The sequence below is a fragment of the Apis cerana genome, linkage group LG10, assembly GCF_029169275.1.
Source record: "Apis cerana isolate GH-2021 linkage group LG10, AcerK_1.0, whole genome shotgun sequence".
NCBI classification, from domain to species: domain Eukaryota; kingdom Metazoa; phylum Arthropoda; class Insecta; order Hymenoptera; family Apidae; genus Apis; species Apis cerana.
This window is the reverse complement of record NC_083861.1, coordinates 11,028,090-11,046,793: the sequence shown is the minus strand read 5'-3', so window position 1 is coordinate 11,046,793 and position 18,704 is coordinate 11,028,090. Positions and strand designations below refer to the sequence as shown.

Below are 18,704 nucleotides of genomic sequence, written 5' to 3'. Positions count from 1 at the left end.
TAAAGTTTAATAATATTTATTTAAAATATGAACTTTGTTTAAAGGTAAATAAATAAAAAAATGATTAGATAAAATAATATATTTAAATGAATTTGTAATAAATATAAAATAATTTGACAAATATGTGATGAACATTGCAGTACTCTTATTTTCTATAATAAATTTATTTTTTTTCTTATGTTGAAGTGTAAATAAATGATTATTGATTTACCTCGTATATTATCTCATATAAAAGAAAAATCAATTTAATTTTCATAGACAATGTTAAACTTTATTTTATTTAAATTACTGGCAGTATTATATGAATATTAAACTAATTATGAATTAATCATACAGTCTTTTTTTATAAATTATTTGCACTTCATACTTTTGAATAGTAAATAATTTTTCGTTTTTTTTTCTTTTCATAAATATACGAAGAATATGTATGTATCTCGAATCTTCGGTAAGTAATATAAAAATATATATATAATATAAATTTGTACTATTTAAGAAGCTGTAATAATATGTGATATGAAGAAGAAAAACTGTATTTACTACCAAATTAATAAAATTTAAAATATAGAAGAAATGCTAAATTGAAAATCATGTAAAGATATTCTTCGGACGAATAATCATATTTTTATCAATTATTTTCATTTCTTTTAGTTTTCAACAGAAACATTTTTCAACAACAATAGATTTTTGAGCATTCTTCTACAATTTCAAAATTCTAAGACTATCAATCGTATACAAAATAACTTTTTTAATTATAGTTTGCACTTAGCCTTAGACTAATAATATAAATAATCTATAATTCATTAAAAGTTTTCAATTAAATTACAGAATTATCTGTAACATATTTATAGCTTAATGAAATAAAACGATCATTAAAATATATCAATTTGATAACAACTGTTGATTCCTACATCATGGAAAAAATTACATATTCCAAACTGAAAACAACTTCAATATATTACTTTATCTATTATCTCTTACCTAATATCTTAATAGCTACACTTTAATACTTCACGAATAACATAAATAAAATTCAATTCTGAATAGATGAAAAAAAGTAAACAGAAATATCTGAATAAATAACTTTCTATAGACTTCGGTATAAAATGTCAAAACGAAATAACATGCAACACTATTATCATTATCTATCAAAAATCAGTGTGCAACGTTCCTAAACTTCCTTTACTGGACATTTTTGGGCTGACACTTTCTCTCGATGCCGGTCGATTCTCAGGAATCTTACTATCCCCTAAACTGCTGAACCCGGACGAATATTGATTTATCGAACTTGACTTCTTCTGCGTCATGGCCACCAATGGAATTCCTATCTTAGGTTCTGGATGACTTCCATTCTCTCCCGCTATCGCCAATTCTTGTTCCTCATCAACCTTTTCGTATCTATCGATCAACGATTTTACACCTTTCGTGGATACAGGATCGACAACAGGTATACCGACTTCGTTGAAGTCTCCCCTCTTCTGTAGAGGCTCGTCTTCCCTCTTCCTTGAAAATTCAAAACTGCTCGTTTTCGAAGAACCGTCTATGTTTCTTCGATTCAACCTTGGATCACCATAATTGTCTGGATTTGGAAATTCTCGTTTGAGTGAATTTTTGACGGAAGAAGTATCGCTGTTATACACAGACTCGTACTCTCTTCCCATGATGCGTTTACGTGACCTTGGCTCCACGCTGCTGAGATCACTTTCCACGTCTGAATCGATATCCAAAGGTCTGTAAGCTACTTTTGGACTCGAATCTTTCTTTCCCTCTTCGTCACTGGAACTTAGATCGTCCTCCGAGTCTATGTTTCGTATTTTTGATTTTTGAGACGGCTGATTGAGAGAGGTTTTTGAATCCGTTCGACGATCTCCAGGACCTAAGGGACCGTATTTCAGTGGAGTTTTCTCGGTCTCTTGATCTTCTGCTCTTACATTTTCGTATATGGATTTGACGGATTTTTTTAAGTCTTCGCTTGATTTTTCTACGTTAATCGTTGTATCATCTACAAAAATTACATATTAATGATAAATATTTAAAACGATAAAATAACTCTTTTCGATGATCACTATGTTAAATCAAGATCATCATATTGAAAAGATTTTATTTAACGATTGTTGCTTATCAACTTAACCTAACCAATATAAACCATGGAATCAGAAATTAAACAAATTTAATTTCAAAATTATAAATAATATCAATTATTTAATAAATTTGATTAAAACTAACTTAATCCGTTTAAGAAAAGTATTCATCAATAATAACCTTGCACCAATAACTATTCCCAATCTTCACAATGCTATTCAAAATGATGATCTTGGCTGAAAAATTAGAAATCATAGAAAATTACAACGTACTCGAAGAAGATTGATGCGCTATAACTTCACTCTCATTATCACTTCGACCTTGTTGATTGGTCGCATCATTCGTGCTTGATATCATTTCTCTCATTTCAGTCATCGACGTTGCTTCTCCCTCTTTCTGGACGTAAAGCTTCAAATCTTCGGAGAGACACCACACGACCAATTTCAATATAACGCACAAAACCAACAAAGAACCTGTCATATAGCACAGATAGTTGCCGAGCTTCGTGCCATCGTGGATACGACACGAAGTTTTTTGCGCACCCCAATATAGACAGGTTAGGTTTGCTATCACGTCGTATAAAATTTTTCCAGGTATAAATGCTATGCACGTCATGAGAAATCCTATGCTGATAGCCTTGTCCTGCACGTTCACCGATCTTAAGATGATCAATATATCTCCCACGAAGGTCGAGGCAATTAATACGCAGGATAAGAGAATTCCAAACTGAAGAAGAGAAGAAATCTTGTATCAAAATAACCTCTTAGCAGAGACAATTATACCTCTCGAATATGATTCTCGAAGATTACAAATTAAAGATCTAAATATCAGGGATAAAGATATATATATATATATATATATATATTGTTTAATATAAAAATTTTGTTATTAATAATCGAAATTATTAATACGTTAAGTAACACAAATGTATAATTTTTGATAATTTTAATTCGTCGACAAAAAGGATTAAATAGCATATATGTTTCGTAAGAATTTTTTAATATTGTAGAGGATGGAAAGGAATACTAACCTCAAAAGCTACCCAATTGAATTGACAACGATTCGAAGTGCAAGGTCCATCGATCGCATCCGTTTTGCCTATTACACTTTTTACACAGCTGCACTCACTATAAGTTGTTATACCGTTTCTGACTTCGGAAAATGTGCATCCAGCGTGACAAGGGCTATAAAAGGTGTATATGCCCTTATTGTCGCAGACGGGACGAAAATCGGCATCGTCTGAACATCGACAATTTCGATTGCAATAATGCAATAATACGAGACTAAAAAAAAGAAAAGAAAGGATAATATATTTTATATATATATACATGGTTCGTGAAACTACTATTTTATATTTTATAATTCATTTAATTCGAAAATTCTGATTTTCAAATGAAACACATTTGTACATATTTGTTCTCAAGAAACCAATCTTTCTTTTGATACAATTCCATCTAACAACTTTTTTTTTTGATTAAAATTTTATTCGGCACCATTAGAAAGTTAATACTCAAAGAAGCACTTTGATTCTTGCTCTGCGCAAATTCGTCGCAAAAAATGTTCGAATATTTTTTTAAACCGTTAAATATATACAAATATATATGAAACGTAACGCGATAATTATTTTTCGTCGCTCATACTTACGATCCCTTTTTATTTGTGCCGAAGATAGGTTTTTTGTCACAGGTCGCGGCAGTGAGTGCAAATATGATCCCAGCTGCCAAAAGCACGACGATAATACTGTACCCAATGACAGTTCTCGCGCTTGGTTTCAACTTCGAAATTACCATTCCCGAGAGTACAACGATCAACGCGACCAGGCTGGGCTTCAAAATATCTGGAAAAATTAAATCTTGACATCTGAACTAACGTCTCGCTTAGGAAAATGGAAATGCCCGATTTTTACTCGTTATTAATCTCGAAGAAATAGGATCCTCGAAACCCAGTAACATCCCAGTGGGCTTCGGCACGTGAAATCTCGACTGTCCAATAAGATTCTCGAAAGCAACGAAATTCACTATGGCCATGATGTAGAGGGTGCAGGCCAGGATTTGGCACATCAGAATCTTGTTCGTGATCAGTCTGCCCAACGATGGCCAGAAGTCCATGCTTCCAACGTTTTGACTCACTACCGTGCGTGGCGCTCGAATCGACTGATTGTTGGAATTGTTCAACAACGACACGGCTGCTTTCTCCACGATCTGGAAAAACGGACGTTTGAATATTTGAATATTTGGAATATTTTCAAAATTCGTCTCAAATCACCTCTGATGGTAGCATTCGGGGGAACCACGAGAGAAGGAGGCCCGGAATTACCAGCAGCAAGGCGAAAATCGGCAAACCCAACCACCACGCGCCGATCTGTTCCCTGTACGATTCTACGGGGTTCAATGTAATCGCGTCGAATCTGCGCATTGAACACATTTTTCCTTTCCCTCTTATCTCCCTCGTTCGAGAATCGTGATTATCAAACTCGTGCTCACCCACCTAAGGCATATCCACGCCAGCATGCATCCAACAAGGATACCGAAAATTTTCACGGAAATGAGAAAACCTATGAGGCCGGATACGTGCTTCTTCTTCGTGTTGTCGTCCAGGTAGGAAACGCCCAGTGCGAAGTAGGAGATATTCGCGATGCCGGCCACCACTTGCACAACCACGATCATCGCCAACGTGAAGTAACAAAACTCCTTCTCCTTGGCCACGATTCTCGACGACGTCTCCGAGCAAAGATCCCGACTGTCGTCTGGAAAAGAAGAAAGGTAAGAAGATATACGTTGAATAGCATTTAAGACCGAAGTGAGAAACAAGTTACCGGCGTATATCGACATGTGGGTTACGTTCTCGGTCTCCTCCACCACTCTCGTGTGATGGGTCAAATGAGGTATGATCATAACGAAATACGAGACGCTTTGCAGGAGAACAATGGCGCCGATCCAGGCCGCCCTGTGTATCCTGTCGCCCCAATAAGCGATCACCACCCCGAGGGCGAACGGCGTCAGGTCCGAAACTATGAGCACCCATTCTGGAGAGAAACGGAAGGAAGGAGCGTTGCATTCGATTCTCGGTTCTTTCTTTCTTACGGATAAAAAAGCATGGAAAGCACGTCTCTACCCATCGCGTAAGGGTGGAACTGGAACTTCCTCGCTATCGTGGGCCCCGCCATGTGGAGGTAAGCGTAGGCGGCCGCTTGGATCAGGCCCACCCATGACAGCAATCCGACGAACAACCGCCTCGTCGCGAATCTGGCCAACTTGGGGCACGGCAGCTGCGCGCAGCCACAGTCTATCGACTCGTCCGGTATTGGATTAGCCGGTCCAGCCAGGCCGCCGTCCACGTCCGATCGTATCACTTCCCTCGCGCGTATGGCCATTCCTTTTTCCCAAACGACAAAATTTATTACGTTTAACACTCGTGGACAAAAATTGGGCCCGAACACGAGCCGATTAACCGCGTCGCGTTACACGTGTGGCTACGCGTCACGATGAATCACCGCGCTGGTGACGTCGAGCAGGTTCGAGAAAAAATTAATTTCCACCTTCTCCTCGAGTAAATTCTTTTTTCTTCACGAGCGATTCGAAACACATCGAAAAGGGGATCGATCGATCGACTCCTTCGTCATATCAACGCACCTGTTCGACACAATTTGCACGATCGAAATCGTGCGGGAGAGAGAGAGAGAGGGAGAGAAGAGAGAACTCGTACAATGTGTTCCTTTCACATGTTTATCCGCGTGTCACTCGTGCAGAGACTCGTTGATGCTTTTTCCCCCTCGTTTTCGCGTTTTCACCAAGTTTCTTTTTTTTTCTTTTTCGTCCACGAGAGAGGGAGAGAGAGAGAGAAATTGAAACGGATTAATAACCGTGCGAGGCGAACTGGAAGGCAGGTGAGGCGAGGCACTTTTAGTCGACGAGGCACGTTATCTTGTTACAGATACGCCGCTCGGATATCTTTCGATAAAGAGTGGAGGTGTAATATACGCATGTGCTGCATGCATGGGGAAGAGGGACAGAGAGAGGGAGAAAGAGAGGGACAGGTAAACGCCTGGTATCACGAAACGAAATATATTTACGAGGCGTAACATTTATGTGTCGATTACCTGTCAGATAATAAGGCAATTTTTAAATGTAATCTGTTGATCGGGTAGGTGGAGATTTTATCGACCGCGTGAAAAATCGAGAGGGTGCTTTTTCGTTCCTGTTAATCGTTTATTTTAAGCTTTTTCATCGAGGCGAAAAAATTGGATGGATGAGGTTTACTTTTGAGCAAATCATTTTGTTTTATTTCATCTTGGAGGTAATTTTTAAGTATTATAATCGCCACATATATCTCTCCAATGTCGTTATTCAGAGATTAATTAAACAGAAATTTTCGCAAAAATTATCTCTCTCCCTCGATTTCGATGATTTAACGATGATAAGAAAATTATCGGTACGCAATGTCATTAGTTAATCTACACGACAGGAATTCACGCGAACACGAATGTATCAATCAATAAAAAAGATGAGTCGAATACGAACCACTTTAGATAAAAGATAAAAAGAAACGTGAAGTAATCCTTGAACTATGAGACACTCGATACAATATAGATTATAGACTTATCGATTCTATTCGAGTTACAGAAAAAAAAAAAAAAAAGAAAGAAAAGAAAATAAAAACGAAAATGTTGAAACTTTATTGAAAAGTTGAAAAATCTTTAGATTACAATTTCTGTACGTAACTCACTCACGCCATCTACGATTATTAAATCCTAAGCATTTCAAATTTCCTTCCTGCACGCAACTCGCTCGCGCCATCTACGAATTGGATTAAAACGATTACAAGAGGAAAAGCAGTGAAATTTTTTTCGCCAAATCCTGCAATTTCAAAAATCACTTTAAAAATCCATCTTCTACAACTTATTACGTGTAACGAAGAACCTATCCACAAAACGGTTTCTGCGAATTAAATTATCTTGAATTAAAACGATTACAAAAAAAAAGCAATTCTTACTTGAAATTTCTTCATCTAAATCTTACAATTTGAAAAATTGGCAAATTACTTAAAAAAAAAAAAATCTACGCCGCGCAACTTATACATGGCCAATTTCGTATTCCACGCTGGTTAAAATTCTAAAACGTCAAAGAAGCGATCCCGAAAGCGTTCAATTTGGAAAATGGCACGAGTCCGGTTTCTTTCCGGAGAAAAAGAGTGAGAGAGAGAGAGAGAGAGAGTCGAAACGGTTCGAGAAAGGAGTTAGCACGCTTAAGCACACTTAAGTCGGCGCCATAAGAAAATGACGAATGCCAATTAGCATATGAAAAGCTTCCCTCCGTTCGCCAGGTTCGGTTGGCCGAGCGCACCTCGTCGCTTGGGTGGGGTTGTTCCTTGGTACGGGACGCTTGGCAGGGCGATCACGTTTTTGAATATTAAGGGCAGGATTACACCGAGGGCTTAACGCGCGAAATTTAGTCCGGCGGAGCCAGAAACGAAAAGAAATCACCCTTAAGACCCGTGGAGGAGAGGAATGGTGGAGACACGGGGAAAATCGGAAAGGAGAGGGACGTAGGGGGGAATCTTTTTCTTCTTAGCCCAATCAGCCAGCTCTCCTCTCGGATGATAAATGAATCGGTAGGAATTTTGAAATGAAATTGGAATTGGATTAGGTTCGAGTGAAACGATCAGATTTAATGGAGAATATAATTTTGACGACTATATGTATAAATTCTTTTCTTAATAAATCAGAATTTCGAAGTATAGAATTTTTGGGAATTAGAGTGTGTATGTGACGAGGGAAAAAGAGGAATTTCGAAAATAATAAGAAAACGAATTTTTTTTAACGAATCGATCGAATTTTGAAACGTGAAATCGAATTAAGTTGGATGAAATTTAATTTTCATAATTATATTTTAATTTAAAATTATATAGAAAAAATTTTTTCTTAACCGTAAATAAATATCGAATTTCGAAACGTGGAATCGATACGATACTGCAAAAAGGTGTTAATTATTTTTATGATTGATAGGAAAAATCCATTCGACAATTATTTTCCGCCATATTTGAGTGTATCAACAGAGATTTGTTAAAGAATATATACGATTATGGAATTGTTCCGATTGCTAAAGATATAATAAACGCACGCGAAGATATTCTTTAAGAAAATTGTTGATTACAAATGAATACATTCATAACCAACGTATTACGGATGAATTCAGAACACGAAAATCTGAAAAAAAATCCACGCACGTAAACACACGATTCCCGATACGATCTTGTTTTCATGTCACAGTTTGTTACGTATCGTTTTTATGTTTCCTTACCTTCGAAGAAATTGCTCGAACTGACCACCTCTCGATTCGATAAAGGTGTGAATACTTCTTATCGTGGATCGTCGAACGAGTTCGAATGGATATTGCACGACGTTTCATAATAACCACTAGCGCGATAAACACATCTTACTTCAGTGAAAACTGTCTCTATACTAATTGCTTCATTCATAATACGATACCCGGGACAGTGTTTACATATTCGTTCGATTTCATAACCTTCGAGTTTTGCAGAAAACTAGTGAACCAATATATATCCGGTTATATACAACACGAAGAAAATGACCACGATGCGAAGAGAGAGAGAGAGAAAGAGAGACAGAGAGAAAAAATAACTACGACACGAAGGAGAGGTTATGTCGAGTCTAGTGACATTACGATACGAAAAAACGTATACTTCTCTAACGAAATCAAGCATATCGAGATATTGAAAGATATTGAAAAAACATCTTTGACAGTATTAATTTTCTTTCCTTAATCGAATATATATTATTTAAATTGAAAAGAAAATAAAAAGATTTAATTTTACAGACGAACGAATTCGATAGATGGGATAAATATTATACACGTATTACTAGTAACGAGCGATTGGTATTCTGAACGGTCCCTTCGAGGAGCCACGGTAATATTCCACGTTCATAACGATCGCAAGTATGGCATAACTGAAATATAGAAATGTATTTATACGCGCGTATACGTAAGTACATCTATAGATATCTCACGTAGGAGGATGCACGCTTTCCATTAGCAGAGTAAGTGACCACTGGCTACCATTTTCTTTGATGTCGGTTAATTTACTAATAACATCGGTTCCACCGGTCACTCTTCGTCCACCCTCTAAATATTTGTATCGCCAACATATCGACTTGTCCTCGTGTAATTAAGCTACATTATTATTATTTGAGTGGAACCAGATAGCCAAGGGAAAAAGACCGGAATTCCATGAACCCGGGAATAAATTTTCCCAATCGGCCTCCGCGCTGCTAAACTCCCGGATGAATTTCCACTTTATCGATTGTACTCGCGCATTCGTTGCTTCAATTAATCTCGCTTATAAACTTTTTTCTCCTCGATATATACGTGTATTATCCACTTCATATCAATGTTATCGACATTCCTGGATGTACAATATCTCCAATATCAATATCGTATGTATCCACAAATTTCTTATGCTATTTTTTCAACTTTCCGGAACATTTAAAAAAAAAAAAAAAAGAAACATTCAAAAGATTCCAACCGAGAAAATTCTAAAAAACTCCTCCCCCTTACGATTTTCTCACGCGTTTCCAACCGAGAACATTCATAAAAGCGTATAATCTGAAAAGTGCAAGAGAAAAAAAGAGAAGCGTAGGTATCTCTAGAGGAGGGTTGAAAATCACGGGCAGCCGTCTGAGGAACATAGAGGGGAAGAGGGGGGGGCACCAGTTCGGGCGATCTTAGCGGAGGATTACGTAGAATTAAATCCTTGGACGGGGGCGTGCCCCCGTAACACTTAATTTTTCCCCCGATTTTTTAATCTCCCGGTAAATATCGTCCCATTCTCTCTCTCTCTCTCTCTCTCTCTCTCTCTCTCTTCTATTCTGCCATCCGCGCCCTTCTTCCTCTCTTTCTCTCTCTCTCTCTCTTTCTTACCATCGTCAAAGGAGAAGAACCCATTTAAAAACCTCATCAATGCTTAAGCCCCCCTGCGCTACCATAGGAACTAATCCCTCCTATTTTAACGCAAGAACGAAGGTGAGAGAAGGAGCGCGGAGAAGGAAGAAGGAGAGGGAGGGGGAGGAGTACGCGCTTTTAAAAGTAAGACTCCGCCTTTATTAGTAGATACAACAGTTTTATTTCCACCGAAAAAAAGGCGAAGGAGGATAGAGATAGCGGGAGGGAGAGGGGAAAGGATTGTTGTCCCTCGTTCCAAAGAGAAAGAGAGAGAGACAGAGAGAGAGAGAGAGTTCTTTAAACTCTCGAGAACGAGGCCCTCGTCTTCGTGAAACGAGCTTAACCAATGCTACGACCTTTCAGACACGCCTAATTGGCAGGCTGGCTGCCTCTGTCAACCGCGCAAAAACTGGTGTAACGCGCCCTCTATGTACTTCGAAACTTTAACGATCGCGTAATCGACGTATCCTCGTTTCTATATTCGCGACTACCAATTTTCACGTTCCGTTGTGATTGAAATTTTCTTTTTTTTTTCTTGCTTTGCTCAAAGATTTTATCGAAATTAGTTTCAATCTTTATTTTTATTCGTCCTGTGATAATAGTGATTAGTATCTTGATCGTTATTAATCGTTTGAGATAGTGACATTTTCGTAAAACTTTTGAAATATAACGAATATCTTCGACGTGCCAAGAGAAAGAAATTACGATATTGTGTGGGTTTCGATTGAAAAAAAAAGTGAAAGATAAAAGGATCGAGATGGATAACCACTTCATAATGGAAATAATAGAAAACACTTTTCACGAGGTTAGGTTAAGTTCGTATCTACAATTGTAATACGCTTTAAATTGTTAATTGAGTATCGTTTGGTGATAATCGTAATTGGTATCTCGATTATTATTAATCCTTTGAGACGTTTATAATGACATTTTCATAAAACTTTTAAATATAACGAGTATCTTCGATTCGTCAAGAGAAAGGAATTACGATATTATGTGCATTTCGATGAAACAAAAAAGCGAAAAGGATCGAGATACATAAACACTTCATAATGGAAATAATAGAAAACACTTTTCACGAGGTTAGGTTAAGTTCGTACCTACAATTGTAATACGCTTTAAATTGTTAATTGAGTATCGTTTGGTGATAATCGTAATTAGTATCTCGATTATTATTGAAACATTTATAGTGACATTTTCATAAAACTTTTAAATATAACGAGTATCTTTGATTCGTCAAGAGAAAGGTATTACGATATTATGTGCATTTCGATGAAACAAAAAAGCGAAAGATAAAAGGATCGAGGTACATAAACACTTTATAATGGAAATAATAAAAAACACTTTTCACGAGGTTAGGTTAAGTTCGTATCTACAATTGTAATACGCTTTAAATTGTTAATTGAGTATTGTTTGGTGATAATCGTAATTAGTATCTCGATTATTATTGAAACGTTTATAGTGACATTTTCATAAAACTTTTAAATATAACGAATATCTTCGACTCGCTAAGAGAAAGGAATTACGATATTATGTGCATTTCGATGAAACAAAAAAGCGAAAGATAAAAGAATCGAGGTACATAAACACTTCATAATGGAAATAATAGAAAACACTTTTCGCGAGGTTAGGTTAGGTTAGTTCGTATCTAGGGGCAACTGTAATACGCTTTAAACTGTTAATAGAGTATCGTGGTACGGTGTTTGGCTGCGGTTGAATCTCAAGTGTTGGGCTAACATTCATGATGAAATTAATCTGGAAGCGGGAGGCCGATCGTGGGGGTGTAGCCACCGGTTAAAAAGCTTCCGGTGGGCTCCATCCATCCCACAGGTTTGCCGCCCCCTTCCTCGTTGACCTCGACCCTTTCCATTCGTGGGATTCGTTCCAACACTCGGCCCTCTGTATTCACGAATGCCCGTCTGGAACTCCGACTTTGACCCACCCCTCCCCCGGATCACCACTTGTCGACAGTAACCCTGTGCGTCCGTTAAAGGGTGTCTTTTTTTTTTTGTTTGTCACTGATGACCATTTACCAAGAAAGTAAAACTTGATAAAACTCGATGAATATATAAATATATATGATATTTTTTATTTTTGGAATTTTTTCAAGCAAGGAAAAATGTTTGGTCGAATATCATCATTCAGAACAAGAATTAGATATTTGATGATATTCGATGGACGATTAAATATATATATTTTTGGTATTTTTTGTTGGAATTTTTTTCAAAAGTAAAGTAATTAATTGGATATATTTGGAATTCTTTCGAAGGAGGAAACTAAAATAATGATTGAATTTTTATTTTTTATCGATTTATTATACACACTGTTTTACCGAATATCGTCAATGATCGTTTGCAAAAACAATGAGATATTCGATGAGCGATTGAATATATATATATTTAATATTTTTTATTGGAATTTTTTCAAAGGAAAAAATAATGATTAATGAGATTCAACGGATACATATTTGGTATATTTTATTGAAATTCTTTGATGGGAGGAAAGTAAAATAATGATTAAATTTCTATTTAATTTATTTTTCATCGATTTATTTTATCGAGTATCGTCACTGATCGTGAAGAATGAGATATTCGATGAACGATTGAATATCCATCGAAAAGAATTTATATTTTTCTCGAATAGAATAACGATATTTTCATCGATTTACGCTATTTTTCACGCATACCTTTCAACTTTTCAACAAATTTTAATAATCTAACTCTCCCTCCCCTCTTCCTTAACAGAAACACGCACAGGATTCCCCGAGAGAAAGCGTCGACGCCAGGGGACGGAAGCTCGACGCGACAATAGCCACTCAACCCCGGCCCAACTTCCGATTTATTCTCAACGCGAAGATGGACGGATCACAAGAATATCCTCGTATCTCGATAAGTCGATGGTTCGAGCTCGTTCCCTCCATCTCCAAAATTTTCATTTTCGACTTTTCACTCGTTTCCACAAATTTTAAAAAAAGAGAGAAAATTCGGTGGAGGAAAGTTGGAAAGTAAACGAAACGACCGATCGATAAATTAACCTGGGAAAAGGGAGAGAAAAAAACGAAAGGGATTGAATTTGCCAATTTCCCCCTCCCCCATTTTTTCTCTGAGAAGAGGGAATAATTAGGCGGACAAACAAACAAACGAAAAAAAAGACAGAGAAGTATTTCTTCGACGTATCTCCCTTCGTGAATGTTGCGCGAAAGGGAGCCGAAACGACGCCACCTTCTCCCCCCCTGCTGATTTTTCACAAATAAAAAGTAAGAGTTTTAGAGAATCAACACGCGCACGCGTACAGGGAAACCGCGTTTCTGATAATTGGCAAGGAATCTTTTTTCCAAGGGTTCCCTTTTCCCATCCCCCCCCATAAAGGGAAAAACGAAACATCGCACACTTTTCTTCGCGTTTGAAGATTATGCACATTCGAAGAGGAAGGGAGGGGTGGGAAAACACGGCGATATTTATTTTATACGCTCGATACGCCGCAGACGAGGTGGGCAGAGGTTCGCAACTCGTTCGATGGATATCTCTTCACCCCTCTTCTCTTATCTCCCCCCCTCCAAACCTTTCCCAAAACATCGGTTCTTTCGACCGATCTAATAAAAATATAAAGGAAAGAAACGGTCGGTCAAGAAGTCGACGAGGGAGGGAGATCGTGGAGGGTTTACAAGTGGGGAGGGCAAAATTGAATGTTCACGAAGAAGTTTTACGCGACGTTTCATATCGAGGTGCATTTTCGTTCTTCTTCGTTTCGTTCGAACAATATTCGAATGAATCGAGTAAAAATAACACGTCTCGTTAAGCACTTGTCCCATCCATTTTTTGGGTTTTTCCAACGACTTTCCTTAAATGATCGAGAGAGAGAGAGAGAGAGAGAGAGAGAGAAGAGAGAGAGAGAGAGAGAGAGAGAGAGAGAATGGGAAGATCGAACGAGCGTTTCAAAAAGGGGCCGTGATTGGGGAGGGGGGAAGGAAAAAAAAAGGTTGGTTGGTTGGGAAATACTGTTCCTGCGGTATTTGAACGGGGGAAATAAGAGAGAGGAGGGCTGTGGTGCAGTCTGGTATCGACGAGATCGACGGGGGGGAGGAGGGAGGGGGTGGACTCCGTCGCCGGATGTCTTTGCTCTACTACGCTTTACTTTTTATTTATCGCCGTGAAAGAAGGAATTCACGACGCCGGCTCGCGGACTTTTCGCGAGAAAGGGAGACGTCGACGCTATAAAAAGGCACAAGATTGCCCCATCCCCCCTTTTCCCTTTACCGTCGAATCAGAGCCGCGTATCCGTTAAAAAAAAAAAAAAGAAAAATAACACTCGATAAATTTTTCGAACAATTTTCGCAAACTTCCAAATTTGTTTTTTTTATTCATCCTACGTTGTACACGTAATTAAGTAATGAAATTATTGATAGAATATTTTCACTGATCGTAATAATTTAAAAATACGTATAACACTCGCACGAGTTTCGATCCATCGGAGAAGAAACGGGCGATCGAGCTAAAGAATGGATAAATTGCAAGCGACATATATTCATCATAGATCATAGATTTTTCCAGATGCTTAACTGCGAGTACTTTTTAACACAGTCGATCGTTCTAAAAAAAAAAATTGTTTTAGTAAAAAAATCAAGTCGTTATACTGGAAGATACGATTCTAATTATTTTATGAATTACAAAAAGTGTTCTCGAGGAACTGGAAAAAGGCTTATCTATATTAGGAAAAAACTATAATTTGAAAGAGAATAGCAATAGTCGAAATGAGACAACTTTTATCTTGTATCAAGACCGAAAGTATGCATTTTATGATCAACGATAAGAAAAATAAAATGGAAATAAGTATAACGTACGTATTAATTTTAAATTGTATTATCGAAGTATTCCACTTTAACGCATCAATTAAAAATTCAAAAGCAGTCGTTTTCCGTCAATTTTTTTTATTCTCTATTTTCTTAAAATACCTAAGAACATCGACAAATCTTGACAACTATTATTTCTATAATATTAAAATTTTATTTTCATTATAGTTCCTATAAATTTCTAATATAAAAATTAATAAATTAATTAGTTTACTCTTAAAAAAAACTAGATATCAACAAGTTCGTTTAACATTCAATTTCTAGATTTATATTTATAATTTTAACGCAAAAGAAAATATTATAAATCTAGCTCTCTTATTTTCGAAATCGTTAAATTTTTAATTAATTTTAATCAACCCTGATACAAAATTAAATTCTATTTTTATCATTTAACAATCAAGAGGTTAAGAGGTTAAAAGATTTATCGTATTTATTTTACTTTCACTTTAACAATGTGTACAAATCACAGCCGTTGTTTGATTAATAGCCAAAAATTAACACGTTCTTTACGACCCCGTCTCTGCCTATAATTTTATCATACGCTTTATTTCATTTAAATACACACGACTAACGGTTAACCTAAAATTAATAGATTCGAGCCTGGTATTATATTTTCTCGATCCGTGCGCATCTCGTTGTGACACGTGCGATCGCACAGTGGCGCCATCGAATTAGAATTAAACCGAGGAGTGTCCCAGGGCCAGTGAATCCTGCCCGCGTTGGCCTTCCTTGGTTCGGGAAAGGATTGGAATCCTACTTAATTTTGGGGAGGTCGGTCGATCCAGGAAAGAAAAGAAAACGGTGGAGGACGAGGAAGGAAGGGGTTAACTTCTAATTGTTTTGTTAAATGACGCGCGAGTAAGAATCCCGGGGAGGGCTTAAGCCCGAAAGCGAGCGCCACCGGCTTCCTTCCACTCTCCCCCCCTCTCCTCTTCTTCCTGCTTTCTTTCTCTTCCTATCCCCTCCACCTTCTCTTCCTCCTCCTCCTCCTCCTCCTCACTTCTCCGCCGCCTTTAATTCTTAGCTTTATTCTCTTCTAAGACTCTCTCTTAATTTCTTATTTTCTCCCTCCACCGAGCACTATCTTACCTTTTCGCAATTTATACCCCCCCAGAGTGGCGGGGAGGAGAGAGAGAGAGAGAGAGAAAGAGAGAGAAAGAGAGAGAGAGAGGCCACTGAATGCCAGGCTTAAGCAGACAATGCTTCGCTTTCAAACGCCGGCTTCCAAGACCTTTCTTTCGCATTAGATACTTTAATTCTTTAAACGTGTCTTCCCACTGGCTCGGATCCACCGCCTCCGTCCTTTTCTACGTAACCTCTTCCTACGAAACCATCGTATCGATCGGTGATGAGGGATCTCTGTCTACTTTTTTTTTTCTTTCTTTCTTTTTTTTTGATATTTAAGAATTTCGTATTAGATCGTATTAGGTGAAATTGCCGTTTTTCTTCGCTCGGAAGAAAATCTTTGTTCATCGATGGGAATATATAAGCCGGTTTCTTTGGCTTTAACTGATCTTTTTCTAGTACGAGATTTTCAATCATGTTTTATAAAAAAAAATCTGGTTTTAACGCGAAGAAATTGCACACGAGATTCTATACTATTTTTTCTTTTTGAAATGTAAACAAGTAAGCGATAATCGAAATATTAATGCGGCTTGTTTCGGAAAAGAATAACGAGTTATTCGAATGAACCACGATCGCGATAACATTTTTAGATATTTGTTCAGGATTTTCATTGGCATCCGGTCTTCGTCACAGCTTACAATTCTATTCGACGAACAAACTTGCAAACTTTTCGACCTCTTTTATCATTTTTTCGCTTTATCCAAACGTTCCACCGCTAACGAAACCTACGATACGTCTAACTCCGCCTCCCAGCTTTGCCTCTCAATCCATCTTCCTTCGTTTACGAGATTCTCGTTTCGAGCTCCAAACTCGTGCAGGAACAACGGTCTGAAATTCGTTCGCTTCTCAAAGAAACAGTTGAATTAATGGAAAAGGAAACGCGCAAGAGGATGAGGTAAAAATATTCCAATTCTAAATATGAGTTGAGGATCGCGTTTGTTCCAAGATTTCCATTCCGCCCATCGTTATTTTGCTGTTAATAATAATAAAATCGGAAACCTTCGTAACATTTATTCGTAAAATTTCGTCTCACAATCTGATATTTGCTTCGATTTTCTTTACGAGGAATACATTTATTTTATTCTTTAGGTATTTCTTCAGCTACTTTTTTTTGAATATAAATAAAGTCTTCTTTCTGAAACGCGTTTCCTTTTCTTCTTTTTTTATAACCTCAAAAGTTTACCGCGTTCGGAAGATTTGCTTTCCAGTAAACGGATATTCGATTAATTGTTTTTCTATTCACGTTAACAAGATAAAATCATTAATAAATATTCGATAATAAATTTTATTAAATAAATTAAATTTGTTAATTTATTGTCGCATAAAATGGTAATGTATAAAATTAAAATTGATGTAACTAGTCCAATTACTCCTTCTAATTTAATTGCACGTGAAATTGAATAAGCAAACGAAAAGTATTATTCTGGTTTAACACGAGTCGGAGTGTTCATCACTAATACGTTGAGATGCCGGTGAAAGGGACGTTACTTAAAGGCGGAAACTATCGAATAACCGTCAAACGTTGGAGCGGCAGATAGTCGACAATGAGTAGTTGTCGAACCCTTCGGAAACGTCGCTGCAACGCTGGTTCGAGGCTGACCTAGACCCCGGATACGAAACTGACAAAAGATCGCGTGCCAATGTGTGAATTCACAAAAAATTGTGCAAAAACCTATCCTTGGATTTTGTTATGATAAATTGAAAATTGACAAATTTTATTAAATTGCACACTTAGAGGAAACTTTGAATATGGAAAGGAATGTTTCCTCCAAATTCCAGGAAGAAAAATTGCAAATTTCCAAAAATATTTATCTATTAAATTTATATCGTTGAAAATTGGACAACGATGGAGAAAGAGTTACTGGAAAGAAGTCTGTTGAAGACAAATTAAAATAAGCAAATTATTTTAAAGGATCTTTATTAAAATAATCGGCAAATCGATTATCAAAACTAATATATGAGTTCGATTATCGTAGAAAATTGTGCAAAAATTTGTAAAAACCCTTACTTAAAATTTATTATTATAATAATATAAAAATATAATTTTAAAATTTATTGATATATTAAAATTTATTATTATAATTGAAAATCGATTATACACTCCAACAAGATGGAGAAGTTCCAGGAAGAAAAATTGCAAATTTCCAAAAATATTTATCTATTAAATTTATATCACCGATTCTCTCGTTGAAAATTGGACAACGATGGAGAAAGAGTTAATGGAAAGAAGTCCGCCAAAATTATTAATAAGAAGTGTATATTATGTAAAAAGGCTATCGAGAATATTATCGATATAGTTGAAATATCGAAATGTTTTCGATATATAATTCGAGGTATCGAAAATTCAATATGGAATTTATTACTTAATATATTAATTTTATCACAAGAAAATATATTGTATCTTTTTACATTTCAATTGAGTATTTTGTAATAAAAAATTTAATTTGAAAAAAATTAATTTTTTTTATGCTAACGCTTTTTGGAAATTACTATCTACAAATTTTTATATTAATGATAATTAGAATTTAATATTAAATTTTAATGTGAAATTATAAATAAACTATAAATTTAAGTATTACCAAAAACATAAAATTAAGTACTATCGATCTTATAATTTTCTAATTTTATATCATTTATATCTTATAATTTATACTTTATATAAATTCGAAGAAACTCAAAAAAATTATACTAAATAA

General features: G+C 36.4%; 1 protein-coding gene and 1 long non-coding RNA gene across 6 annotated transcripts; one reads left to right on the top strand and one right to left on the bottom strand.

Moving 5' to 3' along the window:
* Positions 1-64: 64 nt before the first annotated feature.
* LOC108001520 (solute carrier organic anion transporter family member 1A5-like) lies at positions 65-8,519 on the bottom strand. 3 transcript variants are annotated; one of them, XM_062080507.1, is made up of 10 exons: positions 8,379-8,519; positions 5,194-5,454; positions 4,895-5,104; positions 4,567-4,825; positions 4,345-4,486; positions 3,986-4,280; positions 3,724-3,916; positions 3,110-3,362; positions 2,352-2,805; positions 65-1,999 (listed from the first exon to the last, which is right to left on the bottom strand). In XM_062080507.1, exons 2-10 carry the CDS (start codon positions 5,450-5,452, stop codon positions 1,146-1,148), a joined length of 2,919 nt encoding a protein of 972 aa, XP_061936491.1. In that variant the 5' UTR covers positions 5,453-5,454; positions 8,379-8,519; the 3' UTR covers positions 65-1,145. The 3 variants fall into 3 exon arrangements, with proteins under 3 accessions (XP_061936491.1, XP_016918039.1, XP_061936492.1); XM_017062550.3 differs by lacking the exon at positions 8,379-8,519 and adding an exon at positions 5,712-6,037; XM_062080508.1 differs by lacking the exon at positions 8,379-8,519 and having other exon boundaries at positions 5,163-5,282.
* A 181-nt stretch (positions 8,520-8,700) lies between these two features.
* On the top strand, positions 8,701-14,955 carry LOC114577027 (uncharacterized). Of its 3 annotated transcripts, none has more exons than XR_009831452.1 (3): positions 8,701-8,841; positions 8,916-10,842; positions 12,779-14,955. It is a non-coding gene; the product is annotated as an uncharacterized LOC114577027 (long non-coding RNA). The 3 variants fall into 3 exon arrangements; XR_009831453.1 differs by having other exon boundaries at positions 8,916-11,116; XR_003696736.2 differs by having other exon boundaries at positions 8,916-14,955.
* The last annotated feature ends 3,749 nt before the right edge of the window (positions 14,956-18,704 follow it).

Excerpts from the sequence above, each read along its gene's own strand:
- LOC108001520 (XM_062080507.1), bottom strand. The coding sequence starts at position 5,452 with ATGGCCATACGCGCGAGGGAAGTGATACGATCGGACGTGGACGGCGGC. Across the intron at positions 5,105-5,193 it reads GTTCCACCCTTACGCGATGG|AATGGGTGCTCATAGTTTCG; the intron begins GTAGAGACGTGC and ends GTTTCTCTCCAG. Across the intron at positions 4,487-4,566 it reads CTGGCGTGGATATGCCTTAG|ATTCGACGCGATTACATTGA; the intron begins GTGGGTGAGCAC and ends TTCAATGCGCAG.